Genomic DNA, 26,036 nt, shown 5'->3' on the forward strand with positions numbered 1-26,036 from the left:
TCACCCCCACCGAGTCGCTGAAATATCAACCTGGACCGGGAACATAATTTGTCTCCCAGGAAGGGAATGCATCTTGACAGGTGTTTTCTTTGGGGACAACTATTTATAGCTGTAATAACGATCGTACTGCTGGGCACTGTCGTCTATCCCCTCCCCTCCCTCAGTTCTCAAAAATGAACATATTTGTGTTGTCCTGGTGGGAAAAAGTGTCAAATCAGTGATTTAAGTCTCTGCCCTCTTCCTCTGTCTCTCTCTCTGCCTCTCTTTCCGTCGTCAACCCTCTCCATCTTCCGCCTTCTGGTGGACAGGCTCTGGATCATGCCCCGGTTCGAATCCAAGCGTTGCCACTAATTTCTGTGTCACCTGAGCAAATTCCTGACCCTCTCTTACAGGGAGAATTGCGGGAGGCATTTCTGTGCCTGTCTCCACCTCCCCTCCCCCGGTCTCACCCCAGCTAGATGGTGAAGGCTTGCCGTCGGCTTGCCGTCTTTTTTCCCCGCCCTCACCTGCTCCTGGGCCCCATGTTCTCCGTCTGTCACAGGACCCCCACCTGGGAGCTGCGCAGTAGAACCTTGGTGTCCTCACTGCCTTCTTTGTCACTGCCCCCTCCCCACATCCAGCGGTCACCCGGTCCTGTGGATTCCTCTGTATGCCTCTCTCTGCCCCCCCCACCCCTCCTATTTTTGAGTGTCCCCAGAGTGCCAGGCACTGAGCTGGTCTCTGAACACTGTCCCTTCTCAGGGTCACTGCAGTAATCTTTCCGGGGACTCCTGTCTCCTGGCCTGACGCTGCCTTCCCCCTCTTGGTACTTACTGTAACCGCTAAGGGACCGGGCAGTGGCATGCGTGCCTGCAGTTCTGTTGCTAAGGAAACCACTTCCTTGGTTACCGGCCCGGGTAGCATTTGTCTCACTGTGTCTACCTCCTGCAGAGTCGCCCCCCACTCTCCAGGAAGACGAGGAAGAGGAGGAGGGGGAGGCAGGAGAGGACAAAAGGGGTGGGGGGAGCGAGGGACAGGTAGGGAGACAGATCAAGAGGTGGGGAGATGCTGGCACAGACAGCACAGAAATCAAGGAAGAGATAAGGATGAAGGGGAGAGCTGGAGGGAGAGGGGGGTGGTGAGGACAAGACAGAAGAGGTTTAATGAGCAGCTGGAAAAAATAAAAGCAGAAAGAGGGAAATGGAGCCCAGGAGGCATGTGAAGGAAAATGGAGAGAAACCAACGTGGGGGGAGGGGTCTGGGCCTCTGGGATGAGACGTGTCCTTGTGGGATGGGCCCCCAACAGCCCTCTGCCTCCTCACCCTTCTCCCCCTCCCACTCTGTCCACCGAATGTTTGCAGTGGCCTCCTGGTTACTACACAAATCGGGAGGAAATCCCGGCTATCAGCAGACCCCAGGTGCTGCCTGTTCTCTTCTAGAGGTGACAACAGGATGAGCCAGTTGTCCTGACTTCTGAGCCAGGCACCCCCACACCCTGCAACTGGGTGACCCCTGGAATCCCCAGCGGACGCCGTCCTTCTGTGCATGTGAAAGGACTTTCTGGAGAAGGCCCAGTTCTGCTGTGACCTCTGTGGGGCTCAGGCCAGTTCCAGCCAGTCTCAGGCATCAGTGTGCACCACTCCCATCCTTTAGGGTCGTCAGTAACCTCCCAGGGGTCGGCCGGGACCCGCATAGGGTCTTTGCCTTCCCGGCCCGACAATCACATCTTCAAAAGCTTTCTGCCACTTACAGGTGTCTGCTTGGAACTTGGTAAAATGTAAGCTCGGCAGGAGCAGGGATTTTTTTGGTCTGTTTTGTTCCTCTTTAAGTCTCTAGATGCTAGAGCAGGGCTGGGCACACAGGAGATGCCCAGTAAATATCTGTTGAATGAAAAGAGTCAATGCTACCTTGGTTCCTTTTGGGTCTGGAGTACAGATTTGCTTCAAGAAGGTTGCAGAAGTACAGTAAAGATGGGCAGAGACCAGCCAGAGAAGTTGCTCAACTGTCCATCTCACCAGCACCCTGCCCCGCTGTCCTCTGTGGTGGGAAGGTACAGGATCTGTGAGATCTGGGGAGGAGCGTCTAGGGGAGCGTGGGGCTGGATAATCGCTTCTGATCGGGGAGGAAGAGATCATAGACAAGATCAAAGAAATTGGCATAGGGCTTCAGCGCTCAATTTGGGACCAGAGTCAAGGTTTCACCTGTGGTTGGGTGAGGGCCCAAGGGGACCAAGAGAAAGACTCCTCCAGGGCCAGGAGCGGGGCTCAGTCTCCAGCCAGAATCAGTTGTGGCGGATTTGGGCTCAGTCCAGACACACCCTCGGCCCAGGTTTGGGGGCAAGTCAGGGTTTAGCCTGTGCCCCAGGTTGGAGTGCCACCAATGACCTGGGTCAGGACTCAGTATGCGAAGGGCCAAGGTTTGATGTGTGGCTGGAATTGGGCATCAGTATGAGACCGGGACCGTCGATCAGTAGATGTTCAGAATTTGGACTCAGTAGTCACCCAAGATCAAGACTCTAGGATTGGGGCTCAGTCTGTGAACAGGTCAGAGTTGGTTGATGGGCGGTGTGAGGCTGGTGAGTCCCTGGAGAAGGTTTTCTGAATCCCCAGAAGAGAAAGACCCTGCCCTTGGTCCTGGAGCCACCTCACACTTTCCCCCTCCCTGAGCTCTTCCCCCGCCCTATTTCAGAGAACCCAGGGCTGGGGGGAAAAGGCCTCCTCCCCCCTCCTCCTGAGCACTCCCCCATGCTAGGGGGAAAAGTCTCTCCCTGCCCCTCCTCTGCCTGCCTCAGCTCTGCTTCCGACCTCCCTCCCCATCTCCGTCCACAAGGCTGTATGTAAACCCTCGTCCCTCCCAGAAGCCGCCTGCTCCGCCCCCTTGCGTGCTCACGGGTTCCCTCTGCACGCACAGGTGCACAGCACCACACACTCAGGACACACTCTGTCGCTCCCACACAGAAGGGACATCCCTCCTAGACCACCTCACATATGCACACTTCCCAAGGGCGAAGGGCAGAGGCAGGAGACACCCCCACCCCTCCAGCAGGGGGCTCGGGTACTCCAGCCCGCTCCTGTCTACACATGGGAGGTGACACAAATGCCTTAGAAGTTGGGTGGTTAAAAAAAAAAAAGTGGGGTGGTTGTCACGTGAACGTGGGGGTACAGTCTCTTGACTCAGAAGGGCAGGTGAACACAATTTTACACACACACACACACCCCACACCCCCAACTTCCCAAGCACAGACACAGCTACCTGCCCCAGAACCAAAAAAAGAGAAAAACCCGTTTGTGAACTCGCCTTACACAACACTCTACCACGTGGTAGAATCAGCAACAAAACTCGCTTTTAATGACGGTGTTGACCTGAGGAATCTTCAGACAGAGGCCTGCGGCCTGAGGCGACCGCCAGCAGAACGGGCCCAGGTCTCAGACCCCAAGTCTCCCAGAGAGAGCGGATGTCCCCGTGGGAGGGGAGGCCATGCCGTCTACTGCTTCTCAGAAGACTAGAAACTAGCCTGGGGTGGGTGGGGGGTTGAAACATGGTACAAAATACATTCCGGGCTCCCTGGCTGGGCCCTGAGCCTGGGCGGGGGGCAAATCTCACAGACGAGGGGGTCAGGGGAGAGAACCACAGGCCCAGTCCCTAAGCCCTGCTTCTCTTTGCGTGGCCAGGTGCCAAGGGGCAGAACGTAGTAGTTTTATTCCTCTTAAAAAAATAGATCTCTTTACAGTCACCTTCTCCATAGTCTCTTGGGTATTTAGGAATGAGCATTTACCTGCACCCAAGCCTTCAGAGGGGCTGACTGGGGGGCTGCTCCAGACAGAAGAGCAAAGCTCTGGGACCTATGGCTTTTGCGTCTACATGGTAGGGGACGGTGCAGGTGTGGGCAGGACGTGAAGCCACTGGGATCCGAGGTGGGACAGATGGGGTCCTGAATCAGTGCTTTCTGAGACTGATGGTTAGCGACCCAGGTCCTGGAGAATCCTTTGGTTTGATGTCTTACCACCAAGGGAGGTGTGTTTCTATGGAAACGAAAGAACCATCCTCTTCCTTATAGAATCATTTCCAGGGAAGCTGGCCCCACGGGACGAGGACCAAGGGGTAATCGGTGATCTGGGAAGGTAGTGGGGGATCTGTGTGGGTCAAGGTCCCCACCTGATGTGGAGCACTCCAGGCTCTCCCACCTGGATAGCAAAGGATCCCCCGCTAGGGGTCAGAGGGCAGTAGAGGGTCACTGTGTTGGGCCCCACTGTGGTAGAGCTGCCCCTGGGCGCTGTCAGTCTTACTCAAGCTTCTGCTTGTGGCATGTGACCATCCTAGGGTTAACTGCTGGCACCTGAGGACCCCTGGGAGTGGGATCAAAGATGCCAAGGTCCCCTCCTGGGTACAGTGGGGGGTGGGGTGGGGAAGGGCAGCATTCTGGCAACCAGATTGTTTCTCGGAGCCCTGGGACCTTGGGGTGGGGTCCTCATGCCGGCCCCCCGACATGGCAGTGCCCATTAACCTCCTGGGGGCACCACTGCCTCCATAGCCCCCACCGAGTGTCCGAGACCCTTCTTCCAGCAGAAGCGGCCTGGGTCCATGTTGGAGTCCCTGCTTCCCTGGGGTGTGGAGGAGAGAAGGGGAGGCTGTGAATGTTCAGCCCGGAAGGGAAGGGCACCCAGGGCCACTTTCTCCCGTGACCATCCCTTTAGCTCTCGAATCAACATCTTCGATTTCTGCAGTGGGACACCTGCTTCTTGGGGACACGGTGAGCCTTCGCTCCCTCCAGGTGGGATCCCGAGTGGTGGGGGCTGGGGCACCAGAGACAGGCAAGGGTCCATGGGGCTCGAGTGCCCCAAACCAGCAGCCTCCTCCAACTCCAAGGGGGGCAGGGAGTTGGGTGGGGAATGCCCCCACGGTCTCTTCCCTTGAGCTTCCTTCATCATGCAGGAAACTTCACTGAGGGCCAACAGCCACCATGGGGATTGTCCCCAAACCAGAAAGAGAGGACAGGTTGGGGGGAGGTTCCCCAAGGGAGGGGAATCTCGGGACCCCAGCTGGGTGGGGACTCCCAACCCCCCCTTCCCCAGCCCAGGCATCATCTGGGGTAGTAGTCGTCGGGGACGCCCGTGAGGTTCCTCCCCTTAAGGGCCGCGTCCACCATCTTGATGTAGGCCGAGATGACCTTCTGCATGTCGGCCGTGTAGGGGTCGTACTCGAGCTTGCGGAGACCCGAGCGCTTGAAGTTGCCGTCCTTCTGGCTCTCCACGCACAGCAGCCGGTCCTCCCTGACGGCCACGCCCAGCAGGCTCACCATGCGGCCCAGCTGGACGAAGAGGTCCTGCTTCAGGTCCTCAAAGTGCACCACCAGCACCTTCTTGCCAAACTTGAGCCAGTCCAGCGTGTGAGTGGCCCACCACGGGGCGTAGTTCCTCACGAACTCCGGCCACTCTGGGGAGAGGAGGCAGGGCAGGGTTAGAGAAAGTGGGGGGGAGCGCCCAGAGGACCAGGGTCAGGATCAAGGCAGTTACGGCAATGCCCTTCGCTCCTTCAGCCCCCACACGGGCCCGGTCCCTCCCACCTCCATGCTGTTGCTGCTGCCTGGAATGTTCTCAGCCTTTCCTTGTCTTTGGAGAGAACAGTAACCCTCTTAGGTGCTTCCTGCATGGCCGCCCCAGCCTTCTCCATAAATGCATGTTACTGTGTTTTTATATACGTTTGTATTAGTGTAGCTAGTAATTTGCTTATTCCTCACAGCAACCATTCTCCTCCTTGAGCCCAAAGGTGAGGCACAGAGAGGTCCAGTAACTTGCTAAAGGTCACACAGCTATGCAATGGCAGAGCCAGGATTTGAAACCAAACAGTCTGGTTTCAAAGTCTGGGCTTTGAACGATCAAGTTGTCCTGTTTAGTAATGTTATATACTCACAGGAGTATAGTAGGACCTTTGAATAGAGAAGTGGATAAAAGCATGTGAGGTTTGGCCAGGGGGTGGGGTAACTGGGTGATGGGCACTAAGGAAGGCACTTGACAGAATCAGTACTGGGTATTATATGCAATGGATTACTCCTAAATTCTACCCGAAATTAATAATCTATACTATGTGTTAATTAACTTGAATTTAAAACAACAAAGTGATTTGCCCATAAACAAAAAAGCCTCTGAGGGTTTTAGCATGGCACCCCATACCCAGTAGGTGCTCGGTGAATGCTGCCTGTTTCTCTTCCTGTCATTGTTCTGAGCTAGGACATCGACTCCCCGGACTCCCCAGGCCCAGGCTGGTGCCGCCTCTGGGTTTCACTGCCCCCTCCACGACCGCCGTGTGTATTGGGTCTCTCTCCAGCAGACCAGGCTGGGGGGTGGTTTAAGTTAGATGACCTATCTTGCCGTCTCTGCCTCACCGTTCCACTTTTCATCATCGTTTTTTTGTTGTTTTGGGTTTTTTGTTTTCAGTTTATTACCTTGGTGCGGTAATCTGGCAGCGGGGGGACTGTCACGAACAGGGAAAGGTGTGTTAGGGTGGTCTGGCTTGAAGACAGTCTACACCAGAATGCGGCTGATGGCTTGGGGAGCCCCAGAGAGGATCTCAAAGAGCTGCAAGCCAGCCCGGGGGCTGGGGAAATGGACAGAAGGAGAGGTCCCTGCAGAAGAGGGGGGCGGTCACAGAGGACGTCGGGAAGGGAGAAAGGGATTCTGAGCCCCCACTGGACAGTCACAGGCAGGTGCTCTGAAACCCGGAAGCCAGACCCCCTGCTGCTCACAGAGGCAATGCCACCCTGCACCCCCCAGAGGGATCTGCTTTTTGAACGAGGGTCTATCAGTCTCCCAGGCCGGGTTGGGGGAGCCCAGTTGCTTCTTGACAACTAAATCCTCCTCCTCTGCTGGGTGATGGGTACTTACACTCTCATTTAATCCTAAAGTGTACCCTGAAGGGAAAGGGCTACTGCTGACTTGTATCACCAGTGAGGAGACAGGAGGCTCAGAGAAGGGAAGTGACCGGCCCAAGGTCACACAGCCAGGCCGCACCATCCAACCCAGGCCCCTCTGATGCCAGGTCCTAATCTTTCCCAGGCACCAGCAGCCTCACCCCGCTCCCTCCCACTGCCTTACCCCCAGCAGGGGCTCAACGAACGGCTGTTGAACTAAATTGGAATTCCCAACCGCCAAACTGTGACATGATAAAGGGCTCCTCTTTCTTTGCAAAACCATCCGACCCCGTGGTGAGCCTCCTGCTCCCCCAGCGCCCAGAACACCGCTGCTGCTCGGGAAACGTGAATGCCGGGGACAAGGATATCTTTTATCTTTATGATAGATGATTTACAAGGTGTCTGGCTAATTGGGCCCACACTGTTGTAATGGGTTAAGACCAGATGTATCTGAGTGATTAGAGGAACACAGAGCATGTACATAGTCTGTTGTAATTTTTTTTTTTTTGGAGTCTGCTCCCTCCTGAGTCCCCCACCCACCCCCGCACACATCCCTGTGGGGTCGGGACACCGGCTGCTCTTACCGTAGAAGCCCAGCAGGATGAAGGTGGGACTCAGTTGCCCAGGAGCGCGCGGATCAGGTTTCTAGGCCAGGCTACTTCTGACCAACCATCTCAGGTATTTGCTGGGGCGGGGGGGGGGGGTGGGGGGGGGTTGCTGCACAAGCTTCCCCCAAAAAGAAGAGGAAAGACCCATCTGCAGGGTGGTCAGGGACCTGCAGAGGGCGCCCCCAGCCTTGGGTGCTCCTTCGGGGGTCGTTTAAGGCTCTCGGTGTGAGCACAGACCATTTTGGAGGCAGATGGCAGTGTTCACAACCCCCTTCCTCTCTCCGGTAGCTGTGGCCACGTGGGGACCTTGGTCTCCTTGAGACTCGGTTTACCCATCGGTGAAAGAACTGTGCTAAGACCTGCATCCTGGACGCGAGAGGGAATGGAAGCAGAGGGGCAAGGACCCCAGCCCCGGGCCCCAGGAGTGGCTCCTTCAATGTCAGCTGCTGGTATGAGGATTCTGGAGGTAAGTGCCCTGGCGTCACCAAGACGCACCCCCTTATGTGCCATCAGCTGGGTCAGTGCTTCCCGCCAACAAGGCTCGAGCCCCCCCAGGCTGCTTCAGCAATAGCTGCTCACCTACCCCACCAGATTCCTTCCTGGGAGCTCCTGAACTACTTCACTAAAAAGAATGAAAATTACGAACAAAAGCCCTGATGAGCACAGGATCCCCGTCCCAGTGTGGGTCATAAAGGCACGCTGAGCCCCGGACCATGGGTCCCGGCACAGGTTCCGCCGAAACAGTCACCCACAAGTGACTGACAGGGCCCGTCGGAGCTCCCTCCTCTTGCCAGGGGGAGGAACCAGGGCCTGATTAATAGCTTAACTGCACTTAATTCCCTGCGGAATCATTAAACACAGTCTGTTTCATTAAACGGATCCAGGACAATTCACCTTGTGTAATCATATCACATAAAACTTTGCTTTGGACCCACTCCAGGGAGACTGTAAAATTAACATTATGGAACCAAAAATGGGGGGTGCGGGGAGGGTTGCAAGAGCCTTGCCCCAGCTCTACATGGAAAAGCGGGCACCGGCAGGGAGGGGTGGACCTGCTCCCCAGCGGGGACCTCTGCTTCTGGGGGGGGCAGGGAACCCTCCCATACTAGGCAGCGATGCCCAAACTTTCAAGTGCACTGGAAGCTTCAGGTCGGTGGGGTGGGGTGGGGTGGGGGGGTGGCGGGGATCTTGTTCAAGTGCAGATTCCCATTCAGGGATCCTGAGGGCTGAGCTGGGCTTTTCTAAACCCTCTTCCAGGTGGGGTCAAGGCACTGCTGCGGAGACCCCACTGGGAGCAGCAAGGGTTTAAGGCGGTGGTTCTTAAATTGGAGTGTGTGTCAGGAACATATGGAGGGACTGGGAAAACACAGATTACCAGGCCTCCTCTGAGTTTCTGACGCAGCAGGTTGTGGGGTGGGAGGGTGTGAGGCTGGAGGATATGCACTTCTAACCCATTCCCCCGGGCTACGTGCTCCATCCAGCATGGCTGGCATGGGCCCTCTAAAGCCAGGGTCTCAGACTCAAGTACCTGCAGGGGCCAGATGGGAAAGCCAAGAGCAAAGAAAGAAAGGGGTTCTTTGGGGGAAGGCTCCCAGAGCCCCGAAGACCTGGGTCAGGCCTGGGAGGGGATGCAGGGAGAAGGCTCCCCATCCCAGGCTACTGTGGGGGCCCCAGGCCCCCTGCCAGGAGATGCGTGTGCTGGAACCTTCTCTCTCCCTTGCCCTGCAGTCTTGTGCTTCAGCAGGTCGTGACTCCTCCCTAACCTCCCGTTTGCAAGCTCCCAGCTGCCCCAAGGGAGGAAAGAGAGGCCAGGCGGCTCCTGGGACCTAGAACTGCCTGAACCTGAGACCAGGTGCCCGCTGGGCAAGCTGTGAACTCATCACAAAGCCAGGGTCACCCCTAGGTAAGAGACAGCTTGGGAGCCAATGCCTGGGGTCAAGCTCGCTCAGCCCCGTGATTGCTCCCTTCCTGGGCTGGTTTTCTCACCTGTGCAATGGAATGCTGCCGTGACCAGCAGACTTTCTTACCTCCTCTGGGAATTAGGTTTAAATGACCTAATGAATGCAAAGAGCTCAGCGCTGGGAGCTGCCCCATGGAGTCCCCTCTCTTCCCCCTGGGGGCAGCAGGAAGCCCGGGAGGTAGACAGTTGGATTCTACTCCTGTCCCTGGGTGCCCGAATGACCTTGACAGGTCCCTGCCTCTCTATGGGCCTCCGTTTCCCTGTTAATCAATAGAGGGCCAATCTGAGGTTTGGGGTCCTACCTGTACTCTAGAAGTAGCGGGAGCTTTAAAAAAAACAACAACACCGGAGCCCAGGTTGCACTACAGCAATGGTCCCGGTGTGGTCGGGGCACTGGGATTTGCCCCCACTCCTCCAGGGAGGTGTGGCTGCTGTGTGGCAGGGGCTGAGGACCCCTGGGCTTGGTCGCCCCCAGGTCTTTTCCAGCTGGGCTGGAAAAGTCTCTGCTCAGCCAGGCCTCTGCCAAGTGTACCTGCAGACTTCTCAGCCTGGCCTTGAGTGTTCATTTCCAACCGTTCCACAAATGAATCAGAAACCTCTTCTGGGAACAGTGGAACAAATGTCACCACCTAAGCTTCCACCCTCCATCACCTTCACGGAGCAACAACTGGACTGAGTGACCCCACTGTTCCATTGACATTTTGTCCCATCCATTATCATAGCTCAGTGGTTAAGGGCTTGGGTTCAGGAGGAAGACTGTGTGGGGTCAAACCCAGGTCCACTACCTCTGGGGAAAGCCTCTTTACCTCTCTGAACTTGGCTCATCCCATCTCTAAAACGGGGTTAATTATGGGGTTTCAAGACTCTCCTTACAGTGATGGAGATGCGGGTGATAATGGATATGGGATTTTTTTTTATATATATATAAAGATTTTATTTGACAGAGAGAGAGAGACAGTGAAAGAGGGAACACAAGCAGGGAGAGTGGGAGAGGGAGAAGCAGGCCTCCCGCAGAGCAGGGAGCCCGATGTGGGGCTCGATCCCAGGACTCTGGGATCATGGCCCGAGCCGAAAGCAGTTGCTCAACGACTGAGCCAACCCAGGTGCCCTGGATATGGGATTTTGAGAGCCAGAGGGCTTAAAGATATTCAAGATGCTCAAGGTTGGATCTGACTTCAATGCTCTCACCATGATCGTGGGCCACCGGCTCTGGACTGAGATCTTTATCCACACGGCTGTCATCTACTAAGTGCCAGAAGTGAATCTCAAACCCCGGTCATATTAAGATTCACAGCTGCGGGGCCAACATTGTCACTCCTCAGCTGTGTGACCTGGCACAAGTCACTTACCCTCTCTGAGCCTCACAACCCAGAGCTGTTGGAGGTGGTTTGTTGAAATGACGCTCTGAGTTCTTAGAGGGCTCTTGAGTGACCTCCTGGTCATCAGCCACTGACCACGGGCTGGATTCTGGTCTCCTGACTCCCAGGAAAGGGCTCTTGAAACGGCTTCCATCCATCCCATATCAATTACATGAGGGTCTCCATCTCCATAATTACTGTTTTTAAAGGGTTAAACTCTTAGAGCCCCACCATTATTAACTCCATTGTATAGGCGGGACAAGCCGAAGTGCCGGGAGATGGGGTGGAGCTGGGGTTTGAACCCAGGGAGTCTCGCTCTTGAGCCCATGCCCTTGAGGGCTGCCTGTGACCCCACCGGGCTCCCAGCAGGTACAGCTCGTGGACTGGAGGTCACAGGGAGCCCTTCTGGATCCCTGGCAGCACCCAGCATCGGCTGGACTGCCCACCCCCGCATGGCAGCCTGCCCCCCACCCCCACCCCTGCAGTACCTTTGCCCTTCCAGTGGGCGTGTGCAGCAAAGCCGATGTGGCCGCCGTATTTGCGGTTGAACTCAGCCATGAGTGCCTTGTAGGGGTTACGTATGAGCAGGATGGCAGCATCGAAGGCCTCGATCTCCTTCTGGCCGCTCTCGTGCGTCTTGATGCAGATGGTCCTGCCGCTGCGCCAGTGGTCCCGCTCACCTTTGAACCCTGCCCCAGTCAAAGGAGGGAGACACAGAGCAGTGAGCCCAGGGACAGGAGTCCCGCCCAGTCCCCCAGGCCAACTCAGGAAGCCTGCTGCGTTCACTTGTTTCTTCCCATGTTTACTGAGTACCTACTGTGTGCCAGACACAATATTGGCAGGTGGGAATAAAATCTGCAAAAATCTTCATGGGTCTTGCCATCTTTGGGAGTCAGGTAATGCAGATCATGACCTCGTTGACCACAATGAGACACCGTGCCACAGAAGTGGCTGGGATTTCGTGCCCAGGTGCCCCAAGAAGCACCGGAGAGGGACGCACTGGGGGAGTCCTCTTTGGGTGGAGCGTATGTCCCCAGGCATGGCCCTATGACTCTTTTTGGCCAGGGCAATGAGGACAGAAGTGGTTTTCTAGCATAGCCCCCAGGCGCATCACATGTTCATTTAGTCTTATGTGCTCTGCCGTTACTGTGAGAAGGACGTGGCTACAAGGCTTCTGGTCCCAAATGGTGAGAGACTCATGAAACAGACATGGGTGCAACCTGGAGGGAAAGGGGTATAAGCTGACATGGGAAGGATGAGAAGGAATGACTAACCCAAGAGAGGAAGGGAAAGGTGTGGGGGAATAGCAAATACAAAGGTCCTGGAGTGGGTCAGAAGAAATGTGTCACATGGATGACTTCTGAGGGGGAAAAGAGGGGAGTGTAAAGTCAGATCAGATTGTAGCGGTCATGATGGAGAGTTCAGCACTAAGACCACAAAGATTAGGAAGCCCTGAAAAAGGATTTAAGCAAAAGACAGCAGGACAAAATCAGATTTTCCTTTCAAAAGCCGAGTAACTGACAGAAGTTGTGGGTCGCAGGAGAATGTTTCTCTGGCGCCAATGGTATGCTGGACACTGGTCTGAGCCTTTCATGTAATTGGGCAACTCCATGCTTGCATTGGTCCTAGGAGAGATTTTTATGGATAAGGACAACTAGGCATAGGGAGATCAAAGAATTTGCCCAAGCTCTAGAGCAAGGGAGGGAGACGTGAAGCCAAGATTCAAACCCAAGCCATCTAGGCACCGGAGACTGAGTTCTTGGGCCTCCTGCTCTCCCGGGAGGGAAAGCACTTGGATGGCATCTTGAAAGCCAAGTAGAAATGTTCTCAGACGATGCCTTCAAGACACCCGCTGTGTTTCCAACTCCATGTTATTTCTTTGGGCCTCCGTTTCCTCATCTATAAAATGGAACCATGCTGCTTCTCCTTCACAGGGCTGTTTGAGAAAATCAATGAGGCCCAGAGGAGGAGTTCAATCAATGGCAGCTCAATGACAACCAGTCTTGGGAGGACACGATGGGCTGTGAAGCCACCCTTCCTCCCCTTTTCTCTCCCTGTCCCATGCACAAAGGTTTCTGAGGCTTTTAAAGTGGATTAAAATGAGGCCAGTCTGGTACCGATTCCTGTTCCTGGAGATCGGGTTTCAGAAAAGGTAAAACTCCAGTTTCAGAAAAGGTACAACAACCCACCCCCCAACTCCCCGATGGGGTCACAAGAAATGGAATATCATATCCTGAGCTAGAGTCCATCCTGGGACTTGCCAAGTGAAACCGCAGGAAGTATCCCAGCCTTGCAAATTAGCACTGGCCCCTGCCCAAAAGGAAATATTCCCCCACAGTCTTGGGAGGCCCACGGACTGCCCCATGTCATGGGACAATGAGGAGTGGGGTCTGGGAGCTGGAGAGCAGAGCCTGGGAGACAGATATTGACCCACGAGTTGGGTCCAATTTCAAGGCATGCAGTCCTGCATTCCATCGGTAAAGTGCCCCATGACACAGACAAGGAATTTCCCATCTAGGATGGCATTTTATCTTTGCCAAAATGCATTTCAGCATGAGCACAGCAAGAGAAAAACACGTGCGGGGATTACACAAGGACACATACAGGTTCTCAGAGAAGAAAGAACTAGAAACTTGGCAGAGGGGTTTCAGTAGTTTAAATCAGCTCTTGCCATCAACAGACGAATGGATAAAGAAGATGTGTATATGTATACTCTGGAATACTACGCAGCCATCAAAACCCCAAAATCTTGCCATTTGCAACAACATGGATGGAACTAGAGGGTATTATGCTTAGCGTAATAAGTTAATCAGAGAAAGACAATTATCATTTGATCTCTCTGATATGAGGAATTTGAGAAGCAGAGTTGGTTATGGGGGATAGGGAGGAAAAAAATGAAACAAGACAGGATCAGGAGGGAGACAAACCGTAAGAGATTCTTAATCTCAGGAACCAAACTGGGTGTTGCTGGGGATGGGAGGGGAGGGATAGGGTGGCTGGAGGGATAGGGTGATGGACACTGGGGAGGGTATGTGCTATGTTGAGTGCTGTGAATTGTGTAAGACTGGTGATTCACAGACCTGTACCCCTGGGGCAAATAATACATTATATGTTAATTAAAAAAAAATTAGCTTTGGTGCATTGTGAGACCTAGATTCCATTTCTCTGTTATGTGGTGGAGTCAACCCAGCACCGTGTTTATCAAGATACAAAGGTTATGCACATCGGAAAAGACCTGCTCTAGACTCCAGATGTGGGTCTCCTAAGAAGTTAGTCTGTAAGGTGCACTGCAAAAGTAGGAAGGTGGAGAAAGTTCTATCTAGCACAATGCCTCCCAGAGAGAGGAGTTCTGTGTCTAGGAAGGAGCCTTTAAGAATCCGCATGGGATCTGCCTGCCTGAGGAACTAGGGGTGGTTGCTCCACCAGCCTCCAGGGAGGGCCCTGTAGGTGATTACAATCAGGGATGCAAGCAGGGGGCCAGAGCGGAATTGCTGAACTCCACCACCAGGGGGCCCCCTCTCCACTCCTCCGTGACCCAGGACCCAGCTCCATTGCATCTGTGTGGAGCTTTTCAATCCTGTTCCTTTGAGGGTTCACCATAATAGCAGCTCATCTGGGGCACGCATGGGACCCTCAGAGACTCTCAGGAGCCGGACAATGGTCAAGGCTTTGGAGAATAAGCTATGTATTCTCTCCGCCCCACTGCCCACTATGACATGTGCTTGTGCACTCTGCAGTTAAAGAAGCCGTCACGGAGAAGGGCAGGAGGCCCGGCTCCACATTTCTGTGTGCCCTGCCGTTTACTGGGGAGGGAAAGGTCCCCAAAAGCCTGCCTCATCCACGCCCCGCTGCATCTGTGTGGTCCCCAGGAGCGGAGAAAGGCCCTGCCAAACTCTGGGCAGTCATTCCAGCCTCTCCTGCCTCGGGATTCACTCAGCCCAGAGAGCTGGAGCCTGCACTCCGGGCAGTGGGGTCCCTGAGATGGGGAGGGGGACAGAGAGGGGAGAGGGGGCCTAGGGAGAGGGAGGGAGAAGGGGAGAAGCAGACACAGACACAAAATAAGAAGAGACACAAAAAAGGAGAAAGGGAGACAGAGACAGATGGACACACACACAGAGAAAATCATGTTTTGCAGATGGCCAGCCTCTCTGGGTAAGGGCAAGAGGGGGCAGAGCGCAAGTGGTACACACACTTGGATTCCGGCAGAACGTTCTCCCCCTGCACCCCTCCTTCACTCAGCAGCCCCTCAGGGGGGCAGGCTGTTGCCAGGAGGAGAGAAGACGAGGTTGCAGAGAAAGTGCCAAGCAGCCCATTAGACCTAGGAGGGCCCTGGGGGTCACCCACCGAACACAAGCTTATTACACAGGAGGAGATGGAGGTTTCAAGCTGGGGGGGGGGTGTCCCCCATTATCCAGCTAGTTAGCTGCAGGGATGAGGAAGGAAACTCTGAAGTATCACAAAGCCAGAGTCCCTGGAGCATCAGCTCATCCTACAGAAACCAAGCTCCTCCAGGCCCATCCCTGAGGCCCCTCACTTCCAATCAATGGGCTCCTACTGTCCTTCCCACTGTCCCCTGTACCCACTACTGTCCCTGCAGCTGGACATCCTCTCCAAGCTCTGCGGCCAGAGGCATATTTCACACATGCAAATCCCAGCACAGCACTCCTCGGCCCGAGATCCCTCCATACCCGACTCCGCACCGGGCCGGGGGCCCCAGCATAATATGCTTTCAAGGGCTTTGCCCACCCAGTCCTGGCTGCCCCTCCTGCGTCGCACCCCCAGCCCTCACCCCTGCCACCGTCCAACGCCACCGAATGGTCATTGACCAATCACACAGTCCCCTGCTCCTCACATCACTGCCCCCATCCACAGCCTCTCCCTGGGGCTTCTCCCGCCCCTCTGGGGGGAGTCCTGTACACTTTTGCACACCCCTGCCCCAGACTAAATCACAAAATATAGAAAGCACCCACCCCAGAGCTGGGTCCATTGCAGACATTCCATGAACACCCACAACACTTAGTATCACTAAGGGCGACATGACATATTGTGACGATAAGGACCATGATGAAGGAAGGCTCTGGGAACAAGGAAGATGGGGCAGGAGGACTCGGGAGTCTGCCAAAGGTGCTGGAAGGGGGTGTGATCTCGGCTTGGGGAGAGCAGGTTTCCAGGGAGATGAGCTAGGATGGGGTGGGGGTGGGGATTGATGATCCAGGGAGTGGACAGTCGTGGGCATGTGGCTGGCGTGTTTCCGAACTATGAAGACCACGTCCTACCTGAAGCCTGACACGCGAAGGGGACAGCAGACCAGTCAGCCAGTGGGGGGCAAACCCCCTTCCCACGCCCCACCCCCAAGCATTTGAGGATTTCCTTAAGCTGAATGTGTCTCTACAGAGGTCATGTGGGGAGGAACTTGGGGTTAGCAGGACTGGCCAATGGTATTTTAACACCAGAGCCTCATACACATCGTCTTATATCTTTTTTCAAAATCAGTGTGCATTCGCTGTTGACATCCCCATATTATAAATGAGGAAGCAGAACCTCGGAGAAATAATGAAATCTTGCCCAAGGTCCCACACCTGCTAACTACCAGCGTTCAGTCTGAAGAGTCAATCCCCTGACTCTGTCTTAAGACACAGTTTCCCTTTGTCTGAAGCTAGGAGGTTGAGTTAGATCAGAGGTGGTCCTATCAGGCACGTAGCCCACCATTCCCTGTTCTACACCCTCAACAGGCATCACTACTAGATTAAGGCACTTAAAGAGAACCTCAGAATCCTTCTTTTTTTTTTTAAGATTTTATTTATTTATTTGACAGAGAGAGAGAGAGAGATCACAAATAGGCAGAGAGGCAGGCAGAGAGGCGGGGGAAGCAGGCTCCCCGCTGAGCCGAGAGCCCGATGTGGGGCTCGATCCCAGGACCCTGAGATCATGACCTGAGCCGAAGGCAGAGGCTTAACCCACTGAGCCACCCAGGTGCCCCAAGAACCTCAGAATCCTTCTTAACACATCAACCTAAAACAGGGATTCATCGGATGGACACAGGAGATGAAACCACTTTGAATCCCTGGACTAATGATCCTGAAAGACCCTTATATTTGTAAATTCTACCATTCCATAAACAGGGTTCCTGCCCCAGCCCAAGGGCCAGCCGTGGGATGCTTCCTGAGTCTGCTTCTCCTTACCACTCTCCAGGACAAGCCAGAGATAGTCCAGACTCTGCCTGGGTTCCTCCCAACAACCCCCACAAAGGCAGCACGACAAAGTGTTTGTTAAAAGCACAGATATAATGTTGACAGCCAGGCCTGGGTTCAGATCCTGATATAAGCAGGAAAAACCCTCACCTAGGAGCCTCGAACACATTTCATGCTCAATAAATGATCGCATAAGCCAAAACTAAAAAATCAGTAATATCAAACGTCGGGATCCTAAGACAGACCTTACCGCTTGTTAACTCCGTCCTTCAACCCGTCCCTTTTCATCCTTCTTGACCTTCCTCCTTCCTGCTTCCCACCCTCAGACAGAGGTCCCCTGGCTCTCCCAGTGCCTGGCCCCCAGACCGTAGTGTTCACAGCCTACACTGATGGCACGCTCACTCTGCGCTAAGCCTGTTACACGCAGCAACTTCTTAACTCTCACAATGACATACCGTGATCTCTGATTCGTGCATGACGACGCAGGATCAGAGAGGTGCAGAAACTTGCTCAAAGTCACACAGCCAGTAAGCGGGTCTTCATCTGGCTTGCAGACACAAAGACCCACAGCCACAGGCTGCCCCGCATAAAGACAAAACCTCTCACAGATAGAGCTGCTTCCTTGATGCCCCTGCCAGAGCTGGGAGGGGGCCTCACCTCCAATGAGCCTTTCACCCAAGGTTTCCAATTTCCCAGTAAGAACCCCCAGGGTCTTCTTGCCCAGATGATGGGAATAGTAAGAATGCAGGCTTTAAAACTGGAATGCCCTAGGCTGTAATCCCTCACCAGCCTGTTGAAAACAATCTGCGTGACTTGGAGTAAGTTACCTTTTCTCTCCAAGCCTCAGTTTTTGCATCTGGGAAATGGTACCACATCCTATGTCCTAGGGTTGCTATGCCGGGCTAAAAATGGAGCACCTGGCATGGCTCTTGGTGGCCAAAGAAGTCTGTCCGTGGCCTTCTAAACCTACACGAAGCACATGGCACACAGTCGGTGCTCCATAAATGCCTGCCAGGAGACCACACTTAGGAGGTGCCTCCGGAGCCCAGCAGCGCTCAGTGAACATCTGTGAGCAGAAGGAAAATAAAGCACCCGCACAACAGATACCACTGGCTTCAGGGTAGGTAAGACACTTGGTACCTAGTAGGTGCTCAGTAAATGTCTCCCAAAATGAACCTCGTTCTGTCCCTCTGTATACAGCACAGAGATGCTGGTCCATTGACATCGGTGGGGAGGACCTGCCTAGAGTTGGCGTTCCAGGCAAGTTGCAGTGCCCTAGCCAGAGAGAGAAGGTAGCACACACATAGTAGGTGCTTGATAAATGTCCCTTTTTGAATAGATACTGCTCAGGCAACATTTGTGGGGCATACAAGGAGGCAGGGTACCGAGCGCACAGTAGGTCTTAACAACCATGCCCAGGTGAGCCAAGTGGCACACAGTAGGGATGCAGGAAGGGTTTTCCCCTGCCCTCCCCCAGGTGGGTCTGCTTCGGCCTCCTCACCTTTGTTGTAGAGGGAACCGTCAAAGTAATAGCTGCCAGTGTAGAAGCCGGTGGCCAGCTCAATGAGGTGGCGAGCCCATGTGTTGCCGGCACCTGGGAAGCTGGCCAGAGCGATGAGCTGCTTGGACTTGGCTGGGAGGAACTTTCGGTCCATGCAGCGGTTGTCTGCAAAGGGCAGGACACGGTCAGGGGCAGGCAGATGGAGCTGGACAGGAAGGGAGCAGGGCGTGAGTCCCACCCCGACCCCTTCCCAGCCCTGCGGCCCAGGTCGTGTGCTGGTACTTCCCCCGGGCCCCCTCCCTTCCCACGGCTAAAAGGAGAAAAATGGTTCCTCGTTACTGGGTTGACGTGAGAGTTGAATGAGACCATGGATGAGGAGGGATATCCCCTAGCAGGAATTCAATGAACATCAGCTAGGAGAAAGAGTCTGCTCTCCTGCCTCAGTTTCCCCTCCAGCACGGAGACTCACTCTCATACCACCCCCACCATCCTTTGCTCTAGAAGACAACCCTCCAAAGGCATCTGCCTACATGGGGTCTGGTCCAGGGTTCTGACCTTGGCCTCCAAGCTGGGTGTGGCCAGGTTCATGTTTCCTTCCAGGCTCATCCCTCCCACCCACCTGCCAGCCTCCAGGGTCCCTCCACGTCCTGTCTGTGCTCTGCTCCTTCCTGACCCAGCGGCACCCCCAGGGACAGTAGGAGACTTTGCTGCCTCCACCACCCCCACTTTTGCCAGGCTGATAGTTTATTTCCCTGTCCTCTGCCGAATCAGCACCGCCTGGCTTCCCTCCTCCCCAGGCTAGCCTTCCCCGATGGGGTCCTTCCCCTCCTTGTCGCTCATCTCCATTGTTACTCGAAGGATGATTTGTTGATAATGCCCTTTGCTGATTCTCTAGCACTTTCTATATCTTCTGGCACAGAGTAGGGATAATAAAAGCGTCTTGGGTGGATGGATGGACGACGGATGGGTGGGTAGATGGGGAATAATAATATTTACTTTATAGGAATCTTGTAAGGATTGACATAATACATATAATACATTAATACGATAAAGTGCTCAAAGGGGATATTTTTTTCCTTTCCTTTTTTTTTTTTTCCTTTTTAGTCTTCATCCTCCTTATGTGTATGTCTAGATTCTCTGGCTTTATAGAGTCCTGAGGGTGCCCCTGTTGTCAGAGCCCCAGCACCTCCTCCTGCAGCACAGAAGGCACCGTGCTGATTTATTTTGACCCCTAGAGATGCAAGGGAAGCTGAGGGAAGGCCCAGCATAGGGGACTCTGCAGCGGGGGAAGGAGAGGAGAGAATCCGAGATTGGGGTTCTAGCCCTGCCTCCTTACTTGGGACCAACGAGCTCGATCCTTAGTTACCACAAAGGGACAGCAGACAGCCCTGTCCCCCTGGCATGTTTCACCTGCCCCTGAGCCCACCAGACCCCCTGCACCCGCCCCCCACAGGCTCCTCCTTCCCTCCCACTTCCCAGGGAGAAGGGCTATCACCGCTCCCGTGCCTGGGTCCCCATCTCCTCCCTCCTCCCCGATCACCCCCCTTCTCTCTCATCCAGCTGGCTCCATCACATCCACATTCACACATGAACAAATCATGCCATCATTACAAAAATCTCTTTCAAGGAACACCTCTCTGTTCTCACCCCATTCCCATCCCACCTCTGGCTGAGCTGTCCACACTCGCCATTCCACCCTCTTTCTGCTCCTCCTTGCTCCCAGGAGCTCCCCTCTGGGCTCCACCCTGCTCATGCACAGACCCAGACACTCTAGAGGCCCTGGTGACCGCCTGGAGCTCTGTGCAGCACCTGACACCATGCCCTGTCCTGCCCTTCACAGAATTCCTCCCAGGGTCTTCTTTCCTGTCCTGCAGGACCTGCCCTTACCAAGATCTTGCTGGGAGCCACGCTGATGTCTTGTAACAGCCCATCAGGGAAGCATCTGAGTTCCTAAACTGAAATTCCAATTCTGCCACCTGTTTGCTGGGTGCCCTGGGAAAAATGACAGGTCTGAGCCTCACTTTCCTCACCTATAAAATGGGACTACTGACAACAGTGGTGCCCTTGGGAGGGTCACAGGAGGAAAGGTGTATGAACACGGGGCTCCCACATTAGAAGCACCGATCAATCACACCTCCTCATGCTGTGGCTTCCAGTTGGGGGGCCCCAATTCTCCATCCCGCTACTGCCCCAGGTTCAATATGTTCAGAGCAGACTTCAGAAAAAATAAACCCAGTTTTGGTCTTTGTTAATTCCAAGTGGGTGTCTGGGGACAGTTTTCCTGGAAACACTGCAGAAAAAGACTAGGTGTGTAAAATTCTTGGTTAGGTCTTATATTTTGATAGGGGTATGGACTATCCTGTTGACTTTGAATGGTCCCCTTAAAATCTGAGCATTTCATGCTATGTAAATGTTACTTCAAAAAATCAATAGTGGGAAGCCTGGGTGGCTCAGCCAGTCAAGCCTCTGCCTTTGGCTCAGGTCATGATCCCAGGCTCCTGGGATAGAGCCCTGCATCGGGGCTCCCTGCTCAGAGGGAGCCTGCTTTTCTCTCTGCCTGCTGGTTGCCCACTGCTTGTGTGCGTGCTCGCACCCTCTCTGTCAGATAAAATCTTAAAAAAAAAAAAAATCAATTAGCCAAATTCAAAAATTTTTTTAAAAAGCCAAAAATAGCAAATATTGAATTATAATGAACGATACATACATGGACATGTAACAACGTAACTTAGAATTGACCTTCAAAAGACCTGGGTTTGAACTGTGCAGGTCTGCTACACACATAATTTTTTTTTTAAATAAATCCAGTACACGACCATAAATATGTTTTCCTTAGGATTTTCTTAAAAATATTCTGTTTTCTCTAGTTTATTTATTTGGATACGGTGTATAACAAAAGTAACATACAAAATATAGTTTAACTGAATGCTGGTGTTACCGGTAAGGCTTCTGACCAACAGCAGGCTGTTAGCTAAGTTTTGGGGGAGTCCAAAGTTAAATGTGGGGGCGCCTGGTGGGCTCAGTCGGAAGAGCAATGCAACTCTTAATCTCCAGCTCGGGAGTTCGAGCTTCACGCTGAGCACAGAGATTACTCAAAAATGAATAAAATTTTAAAAAAAAGTTAAACGTGTGGGGCACTTGGGTGGCTCAGTGGGTTAAGCCTCTGCCTTCGGCTCTGGTCATGATCTCAGGATCCTGGGATCGAGTCCCGTATCAGGCTCTCTGCTCAGCGGGGAGCCTGCTTCCCTCTCTCTCTCTGCCTGACTCTCTGCCTACTTGGGATCTCTGTCAAATAAATAAATAAAATCTTTAAAAAAAAAAAGTTAAATGTGGATTTTTCAACCACACCGGGAGGTCATCACCACCCCTAACCCCCATGTTGTTCAAGGGTCACGGGTGTTTTGAAATGCATGAAAAAGATAAGAAGGATCGAAGGATGGCAAAATGGAGAGATGGGAGGTCGAGTCCGTATAATAAAAAGTCTATGGGATGCATCGTAGGTGTTCACGGTGTGATTCCAGTTTTTTTTCTGGAGGTTTGACATTTTTTTTTCTCCAACGTGAAATGTTGGGAAGGAGGAAAATCAAAAACAGAAAACAAAACCCTGGCCCCTCAATTTCTCCAGAAAACGGCATTCTCCATTCAAATGCTGTCTGGGAGGTCAAGACCCATTCTGAGGTAAAGGCTGTTGTGTTCGGCCCGCAAAATAAGGTTTATTTGTTTATTTCAGCCCTGAAAAAGACAGTTCCGAAAGTCCAAGCAGGTGCTGGAGCTTTGGAATCAGAGCTCAACTTACGCCCAGGCTGTCATGGCCAAGCGTGAAGAAGGCTTTTCTCCTCTCAGAGCCCATTTCTTCCTGGAAAGTGGGGCTAATCTCCTTACAGGACGAAATGGAAAATACGTGGGAAGCATTTTCAATGGCTACTGAGAAGCTGCAGTTGCCCAGGATTCAGACCCCACCCGGGTCTGCATCCCAGCTCTGCCCCTTCCTACCTGTGCCACCCAGGCCCAGCTACCCAACCTCTCTACGCCAGAGAGGCATAGAAATATTTCAGAATATTTCTAAGTATTTAGTATTTTTGAACAGTTGTGGACCAGTAATAATAGGGGCACCTAGGTCCTTGCGAGGACTGAGTGAGTTAATTCAGTCTCAAGGGTTTGGACAGCACCTGGCACACAGTAGGTGTTGGAGAATCCTGTTCCCAGCAGGAACGTCAGGGTTTAGCACGCAGCAAATGCAGAATAAATGGCAATCATGATGGACCAGACTCTTGGCAACCTAATAAACCACGGGCCTCTCGAACCTTGCCAGTGTGAAGGACTGCAAGCCTGTTGTGGAAAAACTGGAGAGCAGTAATGGCCTGGGGACATGGCCCAGGGGATGAGCAAAGCCATCCATCAGGGGCTCTTTATCTGCTATTGAAAAGGCTCCAATGTCTGCTCCGTCCACATCAAAGCCATTCACAGTCACAGAATAATTAATCTGTGCGTGACTCTGCCTTAGGCCAGGGCCACACGGTTCTGCACAGAGTCACCCACACTTCCTAAATGCTAACACATGTTCATCCCTCTTCGCTGTGCTATAAACAAATCCAAGAGCTGCACTTACTAGATTCTTGCTCACTGGGTTCTTAGCACAACTTCAAGTGCCACAGAAGGAGCCCCAGGAGGCTACTAATGGTATTCCCATTGGACCAAATAGGGGACAAGCTCTTACTGGAGCTGCCACTAGCTCTTTAGACACCTTTGTGCCCATTAGAAAAAGACACCCTCCCCTTCCTCTGGGTAGAGGCGCTGCTATCCAGAGTGCAGAGCACGGCCTGGCTTTTGGGCACCACTTATCTTACAAGTTGTGACTGTGCAGTGCCCAACCTGCCCAACCGTACATGGAAGCCCAGTTCCTGGGAGATGAAAAGGAGGTCTAGCACAATCATGTTTCATTGTATCTCCAGGCTTCAGGGGGTATGGGGAGTGTTCTTTGCTCTGTGGGCAGTTTTCTAGCAAGGGCTTTGGAGTCTGAGACATGAAAACAAAGCATTCTCATAGAGTGCAACTGTGGCCAGTTCCCAACCCTGGAGTCCTGCTTCTCCCACCTGGAAAACAGTGATGATGTCGTCCTGATTATAGGCTTACTATGGGCTTTACATCATTCAGCGAGCTGAGGTGGGGCAAGGGACCCGTGCTTAGTAGGTGGTCAGCATATTCAGATATTCAGATACTGGGGTAACCCTGCAAGGGTTTCCTTTGGCCTGAGTGCCCCAGCACCCTATGTGCCACCCACCTTTCATGATGCCTCAGTCTGGGGAAATGGCTTTCAGCTAGAAATTGTATAAGCAGTGTGACCTTGGGCAAGGCCCTTAACGGTTCTGTGTCAGTTTCCCTGCCTGTTAAAGCAGCCATATTGACCATTCCCACCTCCCGGGAGAGCCGAGGGGATTCAGCAAGAAAGCATGAACTAAGAACTCAACACAGACTCTGGCACCAGGAGACCCTCAGCACCGCCACCATTATGGGCCAGCAGCCCCAAGAGTCGGGAGGGGAGCCAGGCAAGAAGCCGAGGTCCTTCCAGCAAAGAGAGGATGACAGAAGATGAAGAAAGAGAAGATTTTATAAATAAATGGACAGACTCTTGGAATTGAAAGGGCTCTTGGAGATCAACCATCTAGAGCTGCATTTTGCAGATGGGGAAACTGAAGCCCGGAAAGGGGACGTGACTTGCCCAGGATCCTGCTGCAGGTCTGGGTTGGTCCCCGCATCCCCCACTCCCAGCCCCAATGACATCACACTCAATCTCATAGCCTCTACCATGGGAGACGAGCCACCCAGGTGGGGGCTCAGTAGGAGGGACAGAGATGAGGGTCTCTGGAACCTCCACACCCCTTGCCTAGGGCCCTTGCCTCTGCTGTCCATTGGGATCACTGAGCCATGCCAAGTTCTCCAGCCCTGCCCTTGCCCCCTGCACTCTGGCCTACACAGTCGGAGCGGGGTAGGCTGGGATGGGCTGGCCGGGAGCCCTCTGGGAGGGAAGACGCTGGAGAGCAACCGCGGTTGGGGGGGGCTCTGCTGGGGGATCCCCGGCTTACCTTGGACTTGTGTCTGGTACACGATGAAGTAACGGGGAGTCCCGCAGCTCTCAAACTCTTCTGCACTACACTTCTGGGCACAGAGCTGCTCGTCCTCCCTCTCGTGGAGGGGGAATAGCGTCGTGGGGAACCCGCAGTGGCAGGCATTGCCAGCGAGGGCGGCCAGCGGGTACTCCTGGACCGGGGAGACGGGAAGGAAGAGCGTCACTAAATCCCCGGACGGCCCAGACTCCCCATGCAGACCAGGACTGGTATTCCAATCATCCCCAGCCTGAAAGGTCCCCAAACTTCACTTGGATAAGTTTGCCCCCCTTTGCGTCCCTCCCATGCTAGCATTTCTTTCCAGCTTAATTAAGGTATAATTGACAAATAAAACCAGGCACTCCGGTACATTTTGCAAATACTATAGAAAGAAACAATGTAATTACTTTCCAAGGAGGCACTCTGCCTGCCAAGACTCTAAGCCCCCATGGGCTCTGCTTTTCCTGCAAAGGGGAGATTAGTGGAGGGTTGAGAGGCGTTAGACACCTGAGCATGGAGACGGAGCTTTCTCCTGGAGGACTGGAAAGAAAACTACAAAGAAACTGCTTTTCTTACTGTCCTGCGCCTTGCCACCGGAAAGCCCTGGCTCTCAGAGGGACCCGAAGCCCACGCTTTGGGAAAAGCTGTCTGAGCCCATTCTTTTAAGCCAAAGAGGATACGGATCCCCATGTCAGCTATGCTCTTCTCGGGGACAGCTGCTCCTAACTGCTTAATTTGTTCTGTGCAACAGCTGAGCCGGAGCGAGGTGGGGCTCAGGTTCGCTGTCCTTTGTCCGACCCACAGCCCCGAATCCCCCCGATGGGAATAACCTAGTAATACACCAAGGTCGCATCTCTGTGGCCAGTCCTGCAAACTTTGCACAATAGGTTCGGCTTTTCCTAACACATACCGAATAGGAACTTTACCTCTCCGCTGAAGGGCAGAGGCAGAAAGAGAGGGACAGCGAGACGCTGGTACGCAGGTGGGGCTGCGTGGGGCGTGACTGATGGCGTTTCTAACAGGTGATACACATCGAGCCTCGGCCGATCGCCTAAATCTCCTACCCTCCACCCCACGGCACAGGTAGTTCTGTACCCCTGCCCACGGAATCCCCTCAATTTTTCTCTTGTGACCCCTAAGGAGATCAGAGGAAACTGGAAGAGGGAGCTTTGCAGGGGGGCCTTCCTGTCCAGCCACACACGCTCGCTTCCCTCCAGTCCTGCATACGGTCTGACTCATTGTTGCGCTGCTTCACCTGGGGCCTCACTGTCTCACCTGTCTGTGTCCCACCTGCAGCTGACCTGCACGGTCATCAGGGACTGGGGCGTGTCCACGGAGCGGATGCTACGGGGAGCGGAGAGGCATTCCCGCTGAGAGAGAAAGCTGGGCCCGCCTCCTCAACTTAACAACTTCTCCCCTGACCTTCTAGGA

General features: G+C 53.7%; 1 protein-coding gene across 1 annotated transcript in view; it reads right to left on the minus strand.

Annotated features, from left to right (window-relative positions):
- Positions 1 to 3,300: 3,300 nt before the first annotated feature.
- WSCD2 (WSC domain containing 2) overlaps positions 3,301 to 26,036 on the minus strand; it is a 52,028-nt gene continuing 29,292 nt past the window's right edge. The window contains exons 5-8 of the mRNA XM_080821574.1: positions 24,585 to 24,759; positions 18,505 to 18,669; positions 11,301 to 11,501; positions 3,301 to 5,412 (exon numbers count right to left, since the gene is read on the minus strand). Of these exons, the coding sequence (XP_080677700.1) occupies positions 5,060 to 5,412; positions 11,301 to 11,501; positions 18,505 to 18,669; positions 24,585 to 24,759 (894 nt within the window). The 3' untranslated portion in view covers positions 3,301 to 5,059. The remainder of the gene's footprint in view (positions 5,413 to 11,300; positions 11,502 to 18,504; positions 18,670 to 24,584; positions 24,760 to 26,036) is intronic.

This window comes from Martes martes, assembly GCF_963455335.1.
Source record: "Martes martes genome assembly, chromosome: 13".
NCBI classification, from domain to species: domain Eukaryota; kingdom Metazoa; phylum Chordata; class Mammalia; order Carnivora; family Mustelidae; genus Martes; species Martes martes.